General features: G+C 45.6%; 1 protein-coding gene and 1 long non-coding RNA gene across 4 annotated transcripts in view; one reads left to right on the plus strand and one right to left on the minus strand.

Moving 5' to 3' along the window:
- The window catches only part of GALNT7 (polypeptide N-acetylgalactosaminyltransferase 7), a 134981-nt gene extending 122010 nt beyond the window's left edge, over positions 1-12971 (minus strand). For 2 of the 3 annotated variants that reach the window (XM_012770675.3, XM_012770674.3), the window contains exon 1: positions 12786-12971. In XM_012770675.3, the coding sequence (XP_012626129.1) occupies positions 12786-12911 (126 nt within the window). In that variant the 5' untranslated portion in view covers positions 12912-12971. Of the gene's footprint in view, positions 1-2360; positions 9565-12785 lie in introns of those variants that run through there. The other variant, XM_012770676.2, reaches the window with a different exon arrangement.
- A 410-nt stretch (positions 12972-13381) lies between these two features.
- On the plus strand, positions 13382-18617 carry LOC105874642 (uncharacterized). The gene is made up of 2 exons (XR_001155592.2): positions 13382-13500; positions 18261-18617. It is a non-coding gene; the product is annotated as an uncharacterized LOC105874642 (long non-coding RNA).
- Positions 18618-22311: the final 3694 nt, after the last annotated feature.

Here is a 22311-nt window from a genome sequence, read left to right on the forward strand (position 1 = left end):
CCACTCAACAAATGCCAGGCCTCATGATCAGAAAAAGGAATCCTCTTTCCCAAGGGAGAAGAAAACAGTTAAACATACTGTAGTTATTTTCACAAAGAATTAAGGAATGGTAAGAAAAGTATCTCAATTCACTAGCCGACAAAAACACTGAATGTGTATTACTTTTTCTGATTTTCTGTATTTTGAAAAATCATCTATTCCTTAGTTGTCACAACAACAACTTCCTTTTACTCTTTCTGCCTTTTATCAGCCCTTTTAAATCTTAAATCATTACATAAGAGGCGTTTACTTATAAACACAAGTCTCTGTCACTAAAGCTGAAGAGGCAGATGCAAATCAGGAACGGACATCTCAAGCCATTTCCTTTAAATTTAGGGAGGGATCTTTGCCAAAGTGCAACAGAGATTTTAACGTTTACTTTTCCCTCAGGTCAAAGATGGTAACTGCCTCTTAAAAAATGTGACTGCCCCACTGCCGGCTTGGGATGGGATCTGCCTGCCGGGCTCCAGCCAGAGGCCCGGGCTGGTGAGAGGGGGGCTGGCGCCCTCCCTGCAGCAGTCGTTAGTGGAAAGCGAAAGGAGTCACATTCACTAAAACCTCCCTCAGATTTTCAAACAGGACACTGTGAGAAACGGCCTGAGAGCGACTAGGCAGCGCACCTGCGTCTGGACAGACAGACGGCCCGCTGCGCCTGTCGCAAGCCGAGGACGCAGCAGGGCCTGGGAGAAGGAAGGGTGCTGTAGGCTGTTTCATGTCTGCAGGTCGACCCCACTCTGTAAAGTTTTCAAAGTTAGCAAATGTGCTTCCCATACCCTACAGTTATTTTAAAACTCGAGGGTTGTATGTGCCGTGATTTGGAGTCTAAATGTGAGCTACGAGAAGTAAGAGTTATCCTAGTTTCGTACAGAGAATGAAAGTCTTTAAAACATTAAGGTGTTTGGAAATCATCCTCTGCTAGTACATTTTTGGAACAGAGGGACTTTTAGAGAATTGTTTGCTAAAAGTATTTTTTTTTCCTTCTTTACTACCATGACCTCCCTGGACTGAGAGCAAACTTAATTGCTCTCCAAAATGGACACTTTCTCCTCCAGCCTTCTATGACAGATACTGAACTTAGATTTTCCTCTGAGGCCATTACACAGGAGCAAGTTAATGAAATTGCACGCCTGCATTTCCTCAGTCTAGCAATGTGAAAATATAATTATATATTCTAAGTGATCAGAGTTTCCAATCTTGACAATGATCTTTTAGTTTAAAAACTAAACATCTACCACAGTAGAAAAGTATGCATGTATAAAGTAACAAGATTTCAGTCATTTCTGTTCCATTACTCTAAAAAGCACTTTGTAGTCATTTATTCTGTACTATAATTGAGAGCTTATTTGCCAAAAATCTAATAGATTTTTTTATTCATTTTAAATCATTCTGGCAAGAATTACCAGACCTTTGAAGAAGGGGTTTTAAACACTTTCTTTCAAAAGGAAGATGTAAAACCCTGCAAACAGATTGTACGAGTAACAAATACTGAGACTTATGTGGCACACGTTGCCATATTAAAGGTTAAAAGACGAAATCTGTTAGCTTAAATTTTAAGAAACATAATGATCAAATTGTCTAATAAGAGCTGCATGGCAAAATGCTAAATTGCCACAAGCAAAATTTGCAGGGGAAGGGTAAGAACTAAGTCATCGCAAGTGAGCATAATTAAAACCTATACCTGTTTCTTCGAACTAAGCAAGACATAAAAAATAAATAAATTTTAAAAAAACGCTATACCTAATAAAACAGATATTTTAGAAAACGCCTAAGACAAGTTTTGAAATGGCTATGCAAAGCATACCTTTGAGTTTGTATGTACAGGGCTGTTACTGACAAAGAACTCCAGTACATAGGACAATATAGCCCATGGCAAATTTTTCTAGGCAACTAATTTCCCTCACAAATACATATTTTTCATAATAGCATTAAATAATCAAGCAAATAAAATATCTTAATTGATTTAACCTCACTAGGTTGTTCCTGAGTCATTTCTGAAATGTTTATGCAATTACTGTAAATTATAAATCTAAATAGAATGGGAATCTCCCTACCACACTCCTCCTTTCCCATTTTCTATACTTGAACATCTTTACCCACGTATCTTTGATATATCCTGGCAAAATGACACTTGCATTATTCACTTAAGTATATTCACAGTTTTGTTTTACATTAGGGCTACAAGGGAACTATTTTTGGAATAATAGATGTTAGTAAAAATGATAAAAAATGTAAAGGTGCAATAAGTACATGCTGACAAGAACCTCTAGAGCCCTTCAAGCGTTGAGACACAGGGACTTCACTTTTGCAATGTACAATCGCACCTTACTGTTTCAACGGGTTGATTTTGAATCCAGGGTTCCAGCTGGAGGAGGAGTTAGGCATTTGCATAGTTGTGAAGGGCCACTTGCAAACCTTGCTCACGTTGAAGAGAGTGTCTCATCAGGCTTTTTTCCTTTGGTGTTTTTATTAAAAGGAAAATCAGAAGTCAAAGGAAAATTACAAACAGTTTGATAAATAGAAATGCAGATATACCCACCTTCTCTTAAAAGGGATCCTCACCCCAAAAATTTTGGGCGAGTTTCTTAGTTAATGTCTATTTAAGACATATTCTTTAATACTAACTTTTTTTTAAATAACGTACATACGAACAGTGAATACATAATTTTCACAGTAAGTAACTCAATACTTAAGCACTAAAGCACATAAAATAATTTCATAAAGTTTAGAACTACAAATGCCAAATCACCCTTAAGCCAGATGATCATTAAGCATGTAAGCAGACTATTGAAGAGAGCAGCATGCCTCTTGAGGCCCAAATGTCTTCCTAAACCCTGGGAATCAATAAAAATTAAAGATGAAAAAGAACGATTAGGTCATCTATTTTATTCTCATACAGAATGGCTCCCAATAGTGTGTGACTTAATTTTAATTCATCCAGCTTAAAATATTCTTGGTAATAACAAATTCCAATTGCTCTGCTTAGAAGCCTATTAGCAGACTAGTTGGTATTGATGTAATACTGCAGTTAATTGTACCTTCTAGATTTGGGAAACCAGGCTGCTCCGCAGCAATTCTATGAACCTAATTAGATAATGTAGAGTTAATTTTTTCCCTCAAGTTTCAGTGTGCCAGTTCTTGCACTCAGCGGACTGGATCAGGTCTCCCTATCAGCACGTTTGGATGCTTCTGGGGAGCAACCCCGGGAAATGCTGGGCAGGCCGGGGAGCCCGGAAAGGGGTTCACAATGGCGCAGAAATGAGGACATTTCTCATCCTGAAATATTAAGGAGTCTTAGCAGACAAAGCAACTGAAAGTCAGTTCTTCCTCTCCAGAGAGACTCCAGCCCTGAGCTCAAGCTGCGCCAGTGTTACCTTCGGGACCACAAGGGCTGAACCGGAATTAAATGGTGAACCTCGTTTGCAAAAACTAAGATAACTGAAATGCTGAGAGCACAGTTTTGCTATTCCGTTTTTCCTTTAAATATGCATCAGCCAAATGAATGTGTCAAAAACTAAAAATTGCCTGATATTCTCAGGATAAAAATTTCTTTTCCAACTTCAGATATTAAGCTGTTTCTCCATCTGCAGCTTTACAAATCACTGGACTTCAGGCCAAAGTGCACAAAAATGCCCGATATACGTTATACACATATTACAGTATCTGGCATATACAGTGTCATACGCTATCACAGCCACACAATTACAGTTCGATTGGAAACAGACACGCACCTGTGTCTCACGCACAGCAGTGGGGTGGAGGGGAGGGGAGGGGAGGGGGAGAGGTACCTAATTGTGGTAGCACAAATATAACCAAAAATGGTTAAGTTCCTCTTTGACAGTTACAGTTCTCTAATAAAACTCTTTCTCTTCTATTTGTATTTTTCACAGAGCGAAGGTAACTGTTCACCACCTGAACTTCTTTACCAGAGGAGCCAGTTTTTCTGGGCCATAATATTAACCGGGACGCCAATGCAGACTCTACTGCAGTCCCTCCCTCGACCAAAGCACCCCCCTGGTTAGCTCAGCACACGGGCGACACTCAAGCAGCCACTTGCTCCATCCTGCATTCTAATCAGTTCTTTCTCAAATACTTTTTGATGGTCCTTCCCTTAAAGTATTTTCCTCCCTGTTTCCTATAGGTCAACATTCTCTAAATCATTTTACTTCTTATGCCTATGCATTAATTCGTCTCTCCCGCTCCTGGTGCCTTAAAGAAGGTATTTTCCATGGTTTTTTCTACCCACATTTTCCTCCTCATCCACACATGCTCCCTCAATACACCAATCTGCTCCCTGGGCTGCAGACAGCATGCTCCTGCCAGTGACCTGCACTCTCTGTATCCACTTCTGATTTCTATCCTGACCTGCACCTACCTGTTAGACACATTCGTTTGACTTACCTGTGGTCTACAAAATGCTATATGCCCAAACCGAATTTTTTTTAATCTATGTTTTAACACACTCTCTAGTGATTCCGATGCCTGCTAAAGTTTGAGGACCACTCACTGCCTGAGGCAGTGATGTTCCCTAGCCCTTCCAACAGGCATGAGTCCTCCTCCCACTGGGCAACTTACTTCTGTACTCTCTCCTCCTCTGTATTCAGTTTCTACGTCCCTCTCCTAGTTTAGGTCTCATTATATCCTACAGAGACAATTCTCTCCTCACTGAATTCTAGCCTGCACTCTGTTTCCACATTATTCCTTTTAGCCTAGCTCTAACTTCTCACATCATTCAAAGATTTTCATGGCTCAGATTGTACCCTTGGGGTCCTCTCTTCCATTCCTCCCCTTTCCAACCCAACCTTCCAGCCATGCAGGCCCCAGGACTGGCCACAGTCTTTCATGCTTCCGCAGTTTTCTCTGTCCTCACGTCTTCCCCTCTCCAACACGTCCTTTTCTAAGACAAACTCTTTGACAGCACCCGACTCCGTAGGCCGGATGCCACTCTGTGATCCCACAGGACCTGGTGGACTTAAAATGCAGTTCTTGTCTCACCCACTGCACTCGTTTATCTGTGTGTCTGGCCCACAAACCTGGGGCCGAAAAAGGTTATTAGTCATTTCGCTTATCTAGGACCATGCGTATTAAGTAAGATGACCATATAACTTAACATCCAATCCAGAACACTTTTGAAAGTAAAAGGGTAATGAATGTAAACGAAAACAAATAATCACCCTAATAACAGACCACAAGACCCCCATTATCTAAGTCCTGACTACATCTTTGAGTTCATCAAGCACTGTATTCCCTGCAAACTGAACATGCCATACTGGTCTTCTGTTTCTCAAACACTCCAGCCTCATTCCAATCTCAGGGATTTTGCACTTCCTGTTCCTTCTGCCTGGCATGCTCTTCCCTTAGATTTGCATGACTCACTCACCTTCACTGACCTTCCCATTCTCTCTCATACTATCCTGTACAGCTGCTCCTCAATGTATAACAGGATTACATGCAGACAAACCCATCCTAAAAGCTCAAAAATGTAAGTTGTACCATCTTAAGTTGAGATGCTCTTTGACTCCTGATAAACCCATCCTAAACCAAAAAATTCTAAGTTGAACCATCCTAAGTCAGGGACCATCTACATTGTCTTCAGTGTTTCTCTGATGCTATACTGCTGGTGTCTACATATCCATCTTTCGATGTATTTCACATGAACTTGTCTGTGTTGTTAAAACTTTAGTGTACGGTGAGAGAGCACAGCTGTGAAGTTAGGGCACCGGAGACTGAATCCTGCCCACTTACTAAGTGAAGTACCTTGGACAAAGAGCTCCCGTCTCTGCACCGCAGTGGCCTCATCTATACAGTGGGGATTAGATTAGACTTGTGATCGTTAGAGGGTTGTTGTTACAATTCAGCAACGTAACACCCAGAGAGTACTCACCTGACCCAGAGGAAGCATCCGATACATGCGAGCTATTGCAGTTGTTATTGTTTACCACTCCGTGGCATCCCGGATGCCTAAAGCAATGGCGGGCACTTAGAAGATGCTCCATAAATATTTGAGTATTTGTTGAATGATGACTGACTCAAGAGTTACGTAAATGAACGTCACCAACCCCTCAATCCCACTTCAAAGCCTCCAAAACGCTTCTCTAACCACTGAATTAATAAAACTCCAATCCAATTCCTTAACCTACCATTTAATTCCCTGTGGCCCACACTTACTTTTCCAATCTTAAATTCCACCACTTTTCACCAGTAAAACTGGACTTCCTTCAGGTCTCGCCACATTCCCGTAGTCTAGAATGTTCCTCCCTGCATCTCTACATGGCCAACTCCCACTGACATACCAGCTCCAGCCAAACGCCAGGCTCTGCTCTTTTCCCTCCGACCACTGACCTCTGACAGCTCAGTGAGAACCCCCTTTCCGTGGCTGTTGCATGTTCACACAGCTTAATCACTCAAGAGAAGAGATCAGAGTCCACGCTTTTGCACCTCTTTCATTCCCAGTGCCCAGCCCAGTGCAAACGGGCTATTATTTTGAGCAAATGGAAGGTTGGGCGTAGGGAGTTGTTAGAAAAAGGCTTGACCTGATGTATCAAACAGAGGATATATCAAGAGAAAATTACCACTGTTATGGACACAGCAGCTACTACCTATTTAGGTCAAGACCTGAGTAACATCTTTACTATGTCAAAACTTTAGACCCCCTGCACATACGCTATCTCCAATGCCTACAGCCATTGATGGCACTTGGTAAACACAAAAATGCTTGAAATGTCTGTTGAGTGAATGAGTGTCATGCTTATAAATATATCTCTCAATTCCTACAAAGAATTCTGTCCACATTATTAATATATATTCCACCTTCTCACCCCTGCCCCTCTTCTACCTTATACAAAATAACTATAAAACCACTCCTTTCATATCCTTCTGTACTGTATTCTAGAAATTTGAAAACCTTAATTTAGCTACTTATCGAATTGTACGTTCGTTCTTCAAGAATGAGAGTAGGAATTCAAAATATGAACAATTATCTAGTTTAAATTTGAATAATCATAATCATTTTCCTGCATTCAATAGCTACTCAAATCTTGCTGACCAACTCTTTTTTTCTATAAATGCTGAAGTCAGAATTTACAAACACTGTTTACAAATGGCTCGAGCTCAGAATTTTACTTTTCATTCATGATGCATTATTTTCTCTCTCCCTCTTTCTCCAGTTTGCTATTGGCTAATCTAATGCAGGTTATACAGAAATCCAAATTTCTGTATAAGATGTATCCTTCATCATCTCTCCCATTCTGTGCTGCCTGCCTAAGTCACAAAGTAGTGATCCAATTTCCACTGCTATTTAGCAGTTTTCACTCTCTCTTTACTAATAATGTGCACTCCCCAAAAGGCTATATCAGAAACCTTCTCCACCTACTAGTTTGATTATTAACAAAACATATCCTCATGATAGTTCTCATTATCTTCTTATATTATCACTGGATTAAGGCCACCAGATGGGAAGCACTGCCACGGAACTGACAAATACAGTAATTCCTCAGAATTCAAACATTTCCAGAGTGAACAGACCTATGGGGGAGACATGAATGGACGTACCTTATTTTACTTGACAAAAATTTAATACAAGCCTTCCGTAAATTCAGTACCAGGAGAGAAGGGGGGGATACTCAATGAGCAGGAAACATGAACCCTACCTCCAAAGACCTCAGTGTCAGTGGTTTGAGGCCTTGTTTGGTTTACAGGAAAATTTAGGAAACGTGAAAGCTTCTGATTCTCAACCTAGAAAACAATGCACATGTACATAAAAGTGTGCATTAATTTCAGGAGGTCTACAAACCCAAATCTCTTAGATTTGATGATGTTGGATTTTTTTGTTTTGTTTTGTTTGTATTGTGTGTGTAGGGTGGGGGAGGGTGGGAGATGGGGAACAGCTAAGAAAACAAAAACCAATCCCCAGGCCTGTAGCCTGGGAAAGAGAATGGTGACCACCTAAGGCACCATGTTTTCACTAAGTGATAGCTCCATCCCTAATAGCATAAATGGAGCTTCCATTTGAAATAAAATCTTATGGTCAAGGGCAGAATTTTCAGGTTACAACAGACCATCACTGAGATACGATGGCTTTGGTAAGGTGCAACGTGACTATACACATAGTGAGCGATCCAGCCAGTCCTCCTTTAAGCTAGATTCCTTTCAAACCTGTCAGTTTGCTTATCACATAAAACCTGCTGGCCTAGGATAGTTCCCGAATTAGTTCCTACTATATGTGCCCTAAGCTAAGTGGCACTAATGGTTAGACTAAAGTAGCATGTGCACATACAGAGAACCATCACTTTACACCGTTTCTCACCAGTACTGGGTGTCTAAACAGAACCACGAAAGCCAAAGATCTGTCAACATTTCCATCATAGACTTTTATTTTCAGAGGTTTATGATTCAACTTGAAATACTCAGGGCTAAAACCTGGAATAAATGGTGTCTGTATGAAACATACTATTACTACAATTTATTTAATTAAAGGAACTTTTGCACTTTGTAAGATTAAACAGATAGTCTTAATAAATGCTGACCTTAAAATATCCAGGTGACAAAGGCAAAAAGAGCCTTCCCATAACCAAAAAAAATACAATATGAAAATGTGTATGAGGCTGGGCGCAGTGACACCTGTAATCCTAGCACTCTGGGAGGCCGAGGCGGGCGGATAGCTGGAGGTCAGGAGTTTGAAACCAGCCTAAGCAAGAGCGAGACCCTGTCCCTACTATAAATAGAAAGAAATTAATTGGCCAACTAATATATATAGAAAAAATTAGCCAGGCAGGTGGCACATGCCTGTAAGTCCCAGCTACTTAGGAGGCTGAGGCAGAAGGATCGCTTGAGCCCAGGAGATTGAGGTTGCTGTGAGCTAGGCTGACGCCACGGCACTCACTCTAGCCTGGGCAACGGAGCAAGACTCTGTCTCAAAAAAAAAAAAAAAAAAAGAATGTGTATGAAAATTAGCTGGGCATGGTTGTATGTGCTTACAGTCCCAGCTACTCGAGAGGCTGAGGCAGGAGGATGGCTTGTGCCTGGGAATTTGAGGCTGTTGTGAGCTATGTTCATGCAACTGCTATCATCCTCAGCCTCCTCATTCAATCACCAAATCTTGGTGCCTTTCCATCCTTTATAGCTCCTGAATCAATTTATGTTTCCCCTTCTCTACTATGACCCTGCCACCCCAAGGGTTGGCAGATAATGCCATGTCCCACCTGAACTATTTATTGTAACTGCCAACAGGACTCCTCCTATCTGCTCTACAGACAAATGCATACTTCCTGCAAGCAACCAGAGCGATCTTTTCAAAACCTAAATCTGATCATGTCTCTCTCCTACTTAATATCCTTCAACAGGCCGGGCAAGCGGATCACGCCGGTAATCCTAGCACTCTGGGAGGCTGAGGCCGGTGGATCGCTCAAGGTCAAGAGTTTGAAACCAGCCTGAGCAAGAGCGAGACCCCGTCTCCACTAAAAAATAGAAAGAAATTAATTGGCCAACTAAAAATATACATAGAAAAAAATTAGCCGGGCATGGTGGTGCATGCCTGTAGTCCCAGCTACTCGGGAGGCTGAGGCAGGAGGATCGCTTGAGCCCAGGAGTTTGAGGTTGCTGTGAGCTAGGCTGACGCCACGGCACTCACTCTAGCCTGGGCAACACAGTGAGACTCTGTCTCAAAAAATAAAAAAAAATAAAAATAAATAAATAAATAAATAAATAAATAAAATAAAATCCTTCAATGGCTCCTCACTGTTCTTAAGACCTAACCCCTTAGCAGGGCCTATAAGTCCCATACTTACCTTCATAGCATCATTCTCTCTCTCTTATGGAGGCTTGATTAATGTGTTTTTCACACTAGACTGCAAGATCCATGAGGTCAAGAGCACAGAGTGCTTCCTTAACAACCTACAGCGTCCGTGCCTGGCACATTGTAGGCACTCAGAAATGTTTGAGCAAATCAATAAAAAAAAAAAAAATTCCACAACAGAATGATTGGAATAAGGTGGTTTTTCACATCACCCACCTCAGAGAAAGGGCAAGAGGCCCAGAGACAAGGAGGAGGTAAGAAACATGTTTCTCCTGTCTTGACTCCAAAGGTGGGCAAATCTGAAGCAAGGAAATAGTCCAGGTAAGGAAGGACCAGGTTGTAACAGACTTTAGTATCTGCGACATGGATAAGACAACGCGAAGGTGGACAGAGCCATAAGCATAAGCTTGCTGGAACAGAGGCAGAACCCGTATTTGGTAAACTGGATTGTTCTACCCCGTCTCAAGCCATTTAAAAGGATCCCCAAAAGTCCACGTGTGGATGAGCTTTAAAGGGAAGCAGGGCCCTCACAATGAATGGGCGGAAGCGTCTGCAACCATAATCAGAGCAGAAGAACCCTACCGGGGTGGCTGACGCAGAAGGATGGCCTGAAGCCAGGACTTGGAGACCAGCCTGGGCAACATAGGAAGGCTCCATCTCTAAACAGATGATAAAAACCAGCCAGGTGCTCGGAAGGCTGAGGAAACATGATCATTTGAGCCCAGGAGTTCAAGGTTACAGTGAGCTATGATTGTACCACCCTTCGCCAACCTGGGCGACAGAGCAAAACGGGTCTCAAAAGCAAAAAAGAACCCCAAAGGGGAGGAGAAACTCAGCAGTCAGAATCTGAGCACCTTATCAGAACCCTCCCTAAAGAAGATGTTCTTCCAGTGCCATATCTCGAAAGTTCTCAGGTTAGTTTCTATTAAGGCAAGGCAACAGTCTCTTCTTTCCACTCTTATTACTCATAAACTAAACCTTAACTTGCTTAGATTTTACTATTTGCCTGGGAAGCCAATATAAAGGTCTTGCTCTCCTGATACCCAAACGTCCTTTTTAATGTTAAGTTGGTAAGTCTTTACAATCTAGCTTCTGTCTTTGACAAGTAGTAGAAATTACGCTAGCTCCACTGACAAGCTTTATCCAATACATTGGACCCAAAATCAAGCCATCGCCACCTTCCGCACCCTCACCCTAGAGTTACTAAGTGGACAGTAGGGCTCACCCTGTATCTGCACTAATAAAATGTTCCAAGAGTTGGAAAGTGATGTTCCACCATCTCTTGAAAAGCCTCACCACGTGAGCCGCAGGACGTTCTGACCCTGACTAGCTTTGTCAGTTTGTTCCTCAATTTCTCTACCAGAAAATGGGCGGGTTAACATTCCAGCTCTGTGTGACAGGGCATTTGATGACCTAAAACAAATATTCTCGGACAACTGCAATACTCGAGTTAATCTTTGTCAGTAAATCATTTTACAAGCAAAATCATAAGAAAAAAGGGGTCCCCACCACCGCACTGGAGCTGAGAACACGCTGGAAGGGAAAAATCTGACACTTTTTATTTTCGTCAATGTAGGTGACTTCGATGGGAACCCAACCCAGATATCAGAAAGGGATTCCACTGCAGTGAGGACTCCAAATATGAAAATATGCAGATTAAATCTAATCTCGTGATCCATAGGCAACAGCCGATTTAAAAAAATAAAAAAATCTCCTCCTGAGATTCTCCAGAGAAGACGCCACAAGCCTGTCCCCCCAACTTCCTGAAGCGAACTTTGCCAGGGAAAGTTAACAGGGAAGGCTGCGTAGACGCAGCGCGGATCCTGTCTGTGTTCGCAGGGAGGCACCCTGCGGCAGACCGCGCCGCCTCCCCGCCGCCCGCCGCGCGGTCCCGGGCCTCGCGCCCTCCCTGCCCGGGCATCCCTGGGCATCCCGGGCCCCAGGCGAGGGCGGAGCGGGAGCGCCGGCCGTCCGGGGAGCAGGTGAGGCGGGCGAGGAGGGTGCGTGCGGCCAACTGCCGGGTGGCCGGGCCCCGCCGGGCTGCGCGCGGGGCGCGGTAACTGGCGCCCCGAGGCGCCCGACTCACCCCCCGGCCGGCTGTCGGCGCCCGCACGCGCGCCGCGGGCGGCAGACGGACGCGGGCGGCCGGGCGCCGGCTCAAGTTAGTTTTCCGGCCCGAGCAGCCCCGCCGCAGCCCGGCAGGAGGAGCCGCGTCCCGACCCCCGGACAGCGCCCGGGCGCCGCCGGCGAGGGGCTCGGCGGGCGCGGGGGCCGGGGCGCACGAGCGGGCCGCGGACGCCCTCCGCCCTCGCCGCCAACCGCCCCGCCGGCCCGCGCAGCGGGGAACGGCCAGCCCGCGCGAGGCCTCGGCCGCCCCGTGCCCCGGCCCCGGCCCCGAGTCCCCGGGTCCCCGGGTCCCCGGCGGCGGAGGCGGCGCTCGCCGCGGGCTGGAGGCGGGGCGCCGTCGCCCTCCCACTCCCGGCGGGCGGGCTGGGGGAGCCCCGCCGCGAACGCCCCCGGACGGGCGGCGGCGGAGCGAAGGCTGGACCCAGGCCGGGCCCGCCGACCCCGCGGCGGCGGCGGCGGCATCTCGCCTCCTCGGGCCTGCGCGCGCCACAGGCCGCAGCCTGGACCCACCCGCGGCCCCGCGCCGGGCGGCGGTCCCGCACCGCGGTGGCCAGTCGGGCGCCGCGCGGCCGCGCTCCGGGCCCGGCCCTCCGCCCGCGGTCCCGGCGAGAGCGCGGCCGCGCAGCGCCGTGTCGCCGGCGGGGAGGAGCGGGAGGAAGCGGCGGCGAGGGGGCGGGCCGGCGGGACCGCAGCGCGGGGCTCGGCGCCCCCTCGCCCGCGCCCGCCCGCACCACCTGCGGAGCCCGGCCCCGCCGCCCCGCTCCCGCCGCGCGCGCCGGCTGAGCAAGTTGCGGGTCCAGCCGCCGGAGGGGCCGGGCGGGTCACTCACCCTCATCCTGCTGAGCGGGCTGGGGCCGTCCGGCCGCGGGGACAGCGACGACCAGAGGACCACGAGCCCCAGGAAGCTCCCCACCACCAGCAGGCTGCGTAGGATGAACCCGATCTTCAGCCTCATCTTCCTCCGGCGGCGAGAGACACAGCCCGGCGCAGCCGCCGCCGCGGCGCTCCCCTTCCCTCCCGGCTCCCTCCTCCTCCTCCTCCCGCCCGCCCTCTCCGCGCCCGCCCTTCCCCGCGCCGGCTCCGGAACTCCCCTCGGCCGGACCTCCCCGGCGCGGCCCCTCCCCGCCCCGCCCCTGCGCGGCCTCCGCGGCGCCCGGCCGGCCCGCGCGGCCCGGTCCTCCGAGCCCGCCCCCGGCCCCTCGCGCCCGCTCGCCCGCGTCTGGCCTCAGCCTCCGCCCCGCAGCCGGCGCCCCCGAGCCTCCAGACGCCCAAACTTTTATTGTGCTTGCAGACCACGACTCCGCGCTCAGCGCCCGTGCCCTGCAGACCCCCGGCCCTGCGGACCGGGCGCGGCGGCCCCCACACCCCTCCCTGCGCCCGGAGCCCCAGCCGCCTGCAGGAGGCACACCAGGAAGTTGCGGCTGCGGCAGCTGCAGCTCCACGTGGCTGATTTATAGCTGGCAGCATTTCTTTTTTTTTTATTGATTGTTCTCGCTTTCTCACTCGGCTCCTTAAGGTGGTGCGTCTGTGACCGGAAGGCCCAGGTGAGATGTGCAAATAGCACCGAGCCGGTGGATGTGCAAATAGCACCGAGCCGGAGGCGCTCACCTGCAAAGCCAGTGTTCTCCTCTCGAGCTGCAGAGCGGAGAGCCAGTCTCTGTCTTACGCTAATGAGCAGTACCAGCCTTGTTCCCGGGTTGATAAGTTTCTATTCGGAGGACCAAGGATTTCGGGTTTCTAAAACAGTATTCCGTCCTCCTTGCCTCCCTCAGACCTGACTTTTGCCACCTGATTTGCTTCTCAAACGCCTTTCCAGCCTGTGTTGCTCAAATTATACAGGAAAGGATATTGGCAGATGTGGACTTTAAGCCAAATACCCCACCCTAAGGAGATAACTTTTGTGCCCACGTCTCCCAATGAAGATGTCAGTCCCTTTATGTCGCGGAGTGTGCGTAATTATGTAATTACATTATCAGCGTGCCATGCCCTAGGCTGCCTAATTTAAGGTGAACATCATGTTTTAAGATTTCATCCTAAGTTTTATGATGGTGAAAGTTGATTCTTTTTCCTAATATTTTCTCATATATGCAATTTTTTTTTTTGCTTTAAAACAAGTAAAACCCAACTGTTTAACATTTTAGAATGAAACAGAATTTGAATCATCAAGATAAAGAATTGTACCAAACTAACATCATGTACTTCATCGTTTGGGTTACAATAGCTAGTATATTGGGGGAGTCCATAGAGGCCATAATTTCAGAATTTCTGCCGAATATTTGAAGTGCTACCCTTGTGAACAACATGGTTCCAGCAACGTAGAACAGCTTCTGATTAAGAGTATTCTTGGTTGGCTGAATAGTTGTACACAGTACTGTGTGCAAGCCCACTATATGGAATGCTTGGAAGAGAGGGTCTCAGGTGTCAAACCGAAATCACTGTTTGACTTCGCATTTTTATCAGCCACTTAGGTTAAAAACCAGTTGTTTTAACTATGAGATAAGGAAGGACCTCACCGGAAACCATTTGTTTTTCTCTTTGGTGTAAAAGACAGAATATGCAATTGACAAAGCATGAATCTGGTGGGTCATGTGACGCTAAAAAGCTACTGCCCCATTCACTGGTGATGATTCAGGTCAATATGGGGGCCCAGGAATCTCCCGTTAATAAGTAGCCAGGTAATTTTGATACAGGTAATCTGTGCATCACCTTAGGAGAAACACCTAAAGGAAGGTGGGGGGTTGGGAAAGACTTTGGAAGGCAGAATAGGCTCCATTTGTGGACTGAACTTGAGCTGTTCGGAAGTGAGGCTGACGCCCGTGCAAAGGAGACAGCACCCTAGGTAAATACTAGGCTCGGAACAGGTGACCTACACGCCATCTTATTCTGATCCCATGAGGGAATAAATAACTCCATTTTAAATAAGCAGCTAAGGTCTACTTGAATAATTAAACCTTTCATTTGTGCTCTTATTTTCACAGAGAAGGCAGGTTTTTTTTTTTATTATTATGAAGGCACTAGGAAGCTTTATTTTTACTATTATGAGCATAGCTGGGCAAGGAGGCAAACGGAAAGTGGTACTTACCGCCGAAGTCATGGGAGGAGTTCTTCGGCAGTCATCTCTATGAGAACATCCTACCGCCACCACCCCCGTTTAGTTTTGCATCTAGAGAACTTAAAATATGTGTGAAAGGGCATATAGCTGCTTATTGATGAATGGGTATACACTTATAAAAGCCCGTGCTTCTCTAGTCCTAACAATGCTAAAAAGAAACCGCAAGTCAACCTTAAAACACATGTCCATCGTAACCGTCACTGGAGGCAGCCTTTGTAGCGCTGACAGAACTCTTTAGAAAATGAGAAGCTAAGTTCAAAGCCTAGGTCAGGGTAAATCATATAACCTCCCCGAACCTAGGGCTCTCACCTGCCAAATAGAGATTACGATACTCAACCTTACAATGTTATCAGAAGCAATAAGTGAGGTCAAGTGCATACGAAAATGTAAAGTACAGATGGTGTGATGGGGCGAGTCTCGGCTATATACGGGGGTAATTCTTGTTTTATAAGTGCTACAGTTATTGCTGTATGACAGGGATTGTGCAAATGGAAGGTAATGTTATCTGAGAAAGAGGGTGGAGACTAGAAGTGAATGGGAGGGACATAGGGGGTGGCCAAGAGAAGGATTGTCCTCTGCCAAATTATGAGGTCACGTGTGGACAGTGACATGGTGCCCTTCTGCTCAGAGCCAGCTGGGGGCTCAGAAAGAAAGTAAGTGAGAGGGTTTTTTTTGTGTGTGTGTTTTTGAGACAGAGTCTCCGTCTGTTATCCCAGCTAGAGTGTAGTGGTGTCATCGCTGCTCACAGCAACCTCAAACTCCTGGGCTCAAGCGATCCTCCTGCCTCAGCCTCCCAAGTAGCTGGGACTACTGGTGTGGACTACCATGCATGGCTAATTTTTCTATTTTTAGTAGAGATGGGGTCTCGCTCTTGCTCAGGCTGATCTTGAACTCCTCTGAGCCCAAGGGATCCTCCCACCTGGGCCTCCTAGAGTGTTAGGATTACAGGTGCGAGCCACCTCACCTAGCTGAAGGGAAGAGGTTTTTAAACACCTGATGTATGCAGGGTGTTTCACCTATGCTTTTCCATCTAACCTCTAGACGACCTGAGGTTGGTGTTACTGTTGTTCCCAAGCTGAGGTTCAAAGCAGGTATTTCTGACCCCAGAGCTCTTGCCGCCCCATACATAATCGTTGTCAAACCGGACTAGCCTAGGAGGCCTGGAATATAAATAAGTGTTCTCAGGTAGGATGCAAAAGGTCAGGGTGTAAAGATGTGTTGGTTTTTAAATCCTTGTGTTGGTTTTAAATCCTTCCCCATGTCAGCCCGTTCTTGGGCTGCACTCTGAGGCTCTCAGCACGCCAGCACGCCTGTCCCCTCTGTGCTGCAGCCACGCTGAACTGCCCAGCGTCTTAATGTGACTCGCTTACCTTCAGGCCTTTGCGCGGGGAGTTCTTTTTTTTTTGCTGGAAATATCTCCTGACACCTTAACATTAAATTTAAATGTCAGTTACAAAAAGCTTTTTCTAGACTCTCTCCCACACCCCACCCTGCCCTGCCAAGTCCCTCCCCACCAGTATCGGGGCAGGTATCCTACTAGGTGCTGCCTCTGCACCCTCTTCTCCTCCTCCCCTAATAATCGCCTTTGTATTGTAACTGCTTCATTTCTTTTTTTTTTTTTTGCTCCCAAATAAGAAGGTGCATGAGGGTGGAGCCGATCGGCCTGTCTAATTTGTTGCCGTATCCCTGTGTATACTGTGGAGAAAGGGTTCAATAAGTATTTTTTGATGGAGTGTGTTGAATGAATAATTGGACTGAGAACATGAAGGGCAGAGGAAATTTAGAAGAGAGGTCAGGGTTATTATTATTATTACTTTTTTTGAGATGCAGTCTTACTCTGTCACCTGAGCCATAGTGCCGCGGCATCAGCCTAGCTCACGGCAACCTCAAACTCCTGGGCTCAAGTGATCCTCCTGCCTCAGCCTCCCGAGTAGCTGGGACTACAGGCATGCGCCACCATGCCCGGCTAATTTTTTTAATATATATTTTTAGTTGTCCAGCTAATTTCTTTCTTTTTTTTTTTTTTTTTTAGTAGAAATGGGGTCTTGCTCTTATTCAGGCTGGTCTCAAACTCCTGACCTCAAGCAATCCTCCTGCCTCGGCCTCCCAAAGTTCTAGGATTACAGGCGTGAGCCACCACGCCCGGCTGTGAGGTCAGGATTATAGCAACTGCTTTTCCTCCTTACCTGGAGGTTTTCCTTCCAAGGGTAAAACTTTGGAGGTTTTATTTAATTAGAGAAGTGATTATTTTACATGTTACCATCATTATCAACTGATGATGATTGTTTCCCCCTTACTCAACATCCTACTAAGGTTACTTAGAAATATGAAGAAAATGTTTTGATTTAAATATAAATTCATATTTTTTATCTACTGGGATTTTAAGGGGAAAAAAGTTGTACTGAAATGGGAACGTGCAGCAATTACTACTTGCAACCAAATTTCAAAATTTTAACTATATCTGGTTGCCAAGAACGCACATTAAATTAGAATTAGTGCCTTATGAATTACTAAATATCCTATTACCTATTCTGTAAACCATTTAATCGTGTCTTTTTAAAGAACACCATTGATAGCATCTTTAAGTGAAGGTTTCTTTTTAATACTTAGAAAAGAATTACTATGTAGATATCAAGGACAGTGTAGATTAAGTTTAAAGAATATATAATGCCGTGTGGTGTCTATTAGTTATCTCTCACTGCTTAACAAATGACCCCCAAATGTAGGACTTTAAAACAACAAACGTTTATTTCACACAGTGTCTGAGGGTCAGGAATCTGGCTCACAAGCTTCAGGGTCTCTCACAAGCTTCTTGCCAGACTGTCGGCTGGGGCTACGGCCACAGCTCAGCCGGGCCTGGCACATCTGCCTCCAAGTTCAGGCCCGTGGCCGGCAGGCTGGCCCCAGTTCCTCCCTGGCCGTTGGCGGGAGGCCTCAGATCCTTGTCTTACAGGACTGGCCACAGAGCTGCTGGTGACATGGCAAGCCGACTTCCCCCAGCGGGAGAGATCTGACCAAGGACGAGCTCAAGAGGGAACCTAACCCAGGGTCTGGTGGGAGGTGGGAGGAGGGGGCCTACACAAGGATGTGAGCGCTAAAAGGCGGGCTCTTTGGGAACCATTCTGGAGGCTTAGGAACTGTGTTGGGAATCAAGTGTTTGGGTCAGGACATTAGACCTTTCATTTATTGTAGGGATTCAGTTACCACTGCGACATACTGAAATCTTCGAAAAAGAACCCAAGTCTTCAATCATTGCTTATTTCTGATGACCTTGCAAAGAAATACTCTGCATACTGTCTACAAAGTGAAGGTGTTGGACCAACATGGTCTTTAACATCCCTTCCAACACTGAAATTCTGAGATCGTCCTATGGTGCTGCTATGTGGCTGAGACTTCTACATTTGTGCTCTCATGTGGGATACTATGAAGTGAGATTTTGCCTTGTACTTTTTTTCTTTTCTGATGTGGATGACTGTTTCTATCATAAGCTTAAGAGAGAGATAATTCCTGAGTTGTGCTCATCTGGAATAAAAAGACTGTTGTCAAGGGCTTCTGTTTGATGAGGTTAATAGTCTCCTATAGTGTTTCGAAAGCAAAAATACTTATTTAAAAGCCCTCTTAGATTTCACATTGTCTAAGAGAAAACTACCTCTTCATAATTTGGCACTGTCTTTGGGCTCCCGTAATCCAGAAGTGCTCTTCTAATTTAACCATTTATTTAAGAGGTAATTGAAACGGGATTTTGTCTCTGACCACTCTTATTTGAAACCTCTTCAACAGCTTCCTAGGGCTCTTTGAATCAAGCCCAGGCTCCTCGACTTGTTACAAAGACCTCGTGAGCTTGTCTCTGCTTCCCCCACGGCCGATCAGGTGCCCTCTTGCCCGAGTAAACCAGAGCCACGTTGCTTTTGCTTATATCATTCCCTTGCCTAGAAAACTCTTTTGGTAGTTTCTGAAACAACCCCCACCCTTCATCAAACTCCTGTAAACCCTTCAGATTCCAGTGTATGCATCAATCCCTTCAGAAACCCTGCTTCCCGTTCTCTGAGCCCCCTGTAAGTTCTCTCTGGAGATGTAGAGTTCTACCTTGTAATTCGTTATTCAATGCCTGTCACCTCCATTAGGCCAAGTTTCTTAAGGGCAAGGACGGTGTTCTCCTGCGGCATTGCATTTCCAGGTGTTGGCGGCGCTGGGCTCTGAAGAGATGCTCAGTATGGGAGAGGGTGAGCGAGTGAAAGTGCATTTCGTGTGTCACTGATTGAAGCACAGACACATTTGGAAGCATTCTTTAATATTTTGAATTAACAGATCTTAAAAGGCAATAATAGCTACATGTGTTGCAGAAGTATTTCACAGGTAGATGATTTTGCCCTTATTTGGGAGTTGGGAAAGAACTTTCATCCGACCAAAATGAGTACTGTCGTTCCTAGGTAATAAACCGATAGCTATTTGAAACGACCTATCAGCTCACTGAAGGAAAATGTGGGAACCTGGTACCTCTAAGACAAACTAGCCTCTCTCTTCTTCGCGTCAACAATCTCTTGAAACATAACTTTGATGTGACAGGGGTGGAATGGAAAGAAGCTATGTCAGCAAAAGGGCCAGAGAACCCTCCCTGCCATAGGTAGAATGAGGGATTTGGCTAGACTCAAGTTCCTAATTTCCCTTCAAGTTCTAAAATTTCATAAAATGAAGGCATGAAATTCACCGGAGAAAGACTTGCGTTGTCAGCAGAGTGGTTAAATGACCTGAAAGTCTTCAAAACTGATATTTGTCAAGGTCTTGCTGCAAGTCTTCTTATAAATTGTGCACATAAACCTCTGCACCAGCAGACAGGCAGTTTCAAACAGCTGTCATTTCACATCTTCTCCCCAGAGATCTGTTTACCCACCTCTTCCTAGAACCTGGTACCAAGGCAAACTAGCCTCTCTCGTTAGTATTGATAACCGCTTAGAGCATATCTTTGAAACAATGGGTAGGTATAATAGAAACTGTCGATAAAATGGCCAGAGAACCGGCCCTGCCTTGTGTAGAGTGAGGAGGTTTGGCTGGTCCACACTGGGCACAGCAGTAGAGTGAGGAGGTTTGGCTGGTCCACACTGGGCACAGCAGTGGTCTCTGGAGGAAGGTAAAGACGTGTGGACCTGCAGAAAGGGGCCAGGGAGGGACATTCCCGTGCTTGATCTAGAACCTAAAGACAACCTAAAGGCAAGATCTAGAACCTAAAAGGCAACCTGTTGGAAACAACAAAGAAGTGCTTTGCACCGTTTTCTGAATGTTTTTGATTAATTTAAATATGATTGGCTTATTTTTAGTAACAGACTATGCCTACGGTCCTGTTTTAGACATTTGAGAGGAGATAAACAGAGTTGTGTGCAAATGAAGAAACTAAAATACAGACTACAAAGAGATTATGCAGACAGAGTATCCCAAACGGTCCAGGAATTAGAAGCTGGCCAGGGACTAGATATGTTAATTCCAAACCTTTTGTCTTTTAACTGTGCCATACTGCATCTTGCTGATGTCCGGAAATTTCCTCTTTTCTTTAGTTATTGTCTAGAAACTGAGCAAGGACGGTTCCTCTTTTGTTTGAACTTGCAGATCTGTATTAAACGACTGTTTGGAGAGCCCCGCCAGGCAGCTGTGAGCCAAGAGTTCTGCCCTTCAGGGGAGCTCAAAATACTGTCGTTTAGACAAATGTACCTTTTGGCATATTGCAAAGAGTTTTGAAATTTGAATTTTAATTACATTTCTTTTTGGAGAGTGGTCTTTGAAGACTTGGTTTTATGGGATAAGCTTCTTTATTCAAACCATATAATTTGATTGTTAACAAATTGAATCCTTTTCTATCATATTTTCTTATATATTTTTAGATATTTCTATTTATTCAATGTATTTTTTGAGCATTTATCAGGTGCCCGCCATTGTTCTAGATGCTGGTGTTATAGCAACAAACTAAAAGAGCATGAATCCCTGTCCTCATGGAGTCTGACAATAAACCAGATTTGTAAATTATTACACGTTGTTATTGAATAAACTGCTATAATCACTTGTGTGTCAAGCATTGGTCTAAGAGTTTCAAAGATTAACTTATTTATTTAGCTGGTATATTAGAAGCATAGAGTGTATTAGAAGACAAATGCTGTGAAGAAGTAGAATATGGAATGCTGGAAAGAGGTGAGGGGAAGTTTCAATTTTAAATAGCCTGAGAATATCTCGCTGAGAAGATCCATTGGAGCAAGACGGCAGGGCACCAGGGCACAGCCAAATGCTACCTACGTAGAGGTGGCTCCAACTACAAGGAGCAGACACAGAGGCCCTAAGGCAAGAGGGTTCCTGCCTGTTTGAGGAAAAGCAAGGGCAGAGGAGAGCTGTGGCTGAGAAATCGAGGCGAGAGCATGAGATCGGAGTCCGGCTGTGGCATTTATCTAGGGTGAGAGGGGAAGCGGTCTGAGGGTTTGGTGCAACGTGGCCTGATCTCACTTACGTCTAAATAGGATCGCAGCCTCTGGCTTCCGAGTTTGGGCCAGGAAGGAACAGAGATAAAAGCAAGGACCGGTTAGGAGGCTATTTTAATAATCCAGGTGAAAGACTGTAGTAGTATAGACTAGGTTTTTGACAGTAGGGGTGGGTAGCATAGGTCAGAATATGGACATATTTTGATTATTGTCTGGCTATCATGGTTCCAAATAATTTAACTTCTTGTTTTGATTCCAGACTCTCTGTAAGTAGTTAAATTAATAACCTGTAAAGCAGACTCTAAATGCTCCAGCGACACACATTATTTAAAGAAACTGTGCAAGCAATTACTTGGCAATTTGTCTAACACTTTTTGTTTAGATTTTCATAACATGCAGTGTATTTTCAAATGGAACAACCTGTGTTTAGAAATTAAATCTCCCTTGCAACAATGGCAGCTTAGGTGCCAGGATCAACTGATCTGATGAAAACAACTGAAAATGCAGGTAAAATATTTTTTAAATCTTTTAAAGTGCATCCGTGAGTAACCAGAAAATAAAGAATGCTAAGGTCAAAGACTGGTCAGAGGAGGCCAAGCTGAGCATGAAGCTGGCTTTTCCCTTAAGGGCTTTGGCCAGACCTGAGATATCTGAGGTGGTGGGTTTGGGACCAAAAAACCAAATGCAGCACCCACCCCAAAATGGAAAGTTTAATAGAACTGCAAAAACCAGGCTCCCCAAAAGGCTTCCGAACCCAAGGTGCAAGAGAACTAAAATTAACCCAT

Source organism: Microcebus murinus, chromosome 15 (genome assembly GCF_040939455.1).
Source record: "Microcebus murinus isolate Inina chromosome 15, M.murinus_Inina_mat1.0, whole genome shotgun sequence".
Classification (NCBI taxonomy): Eukaryota; Metazoa; Chordata; class Mammalia; order Primates; family Cheirogaleidae; genus Microcebus; species Microcebus murinus.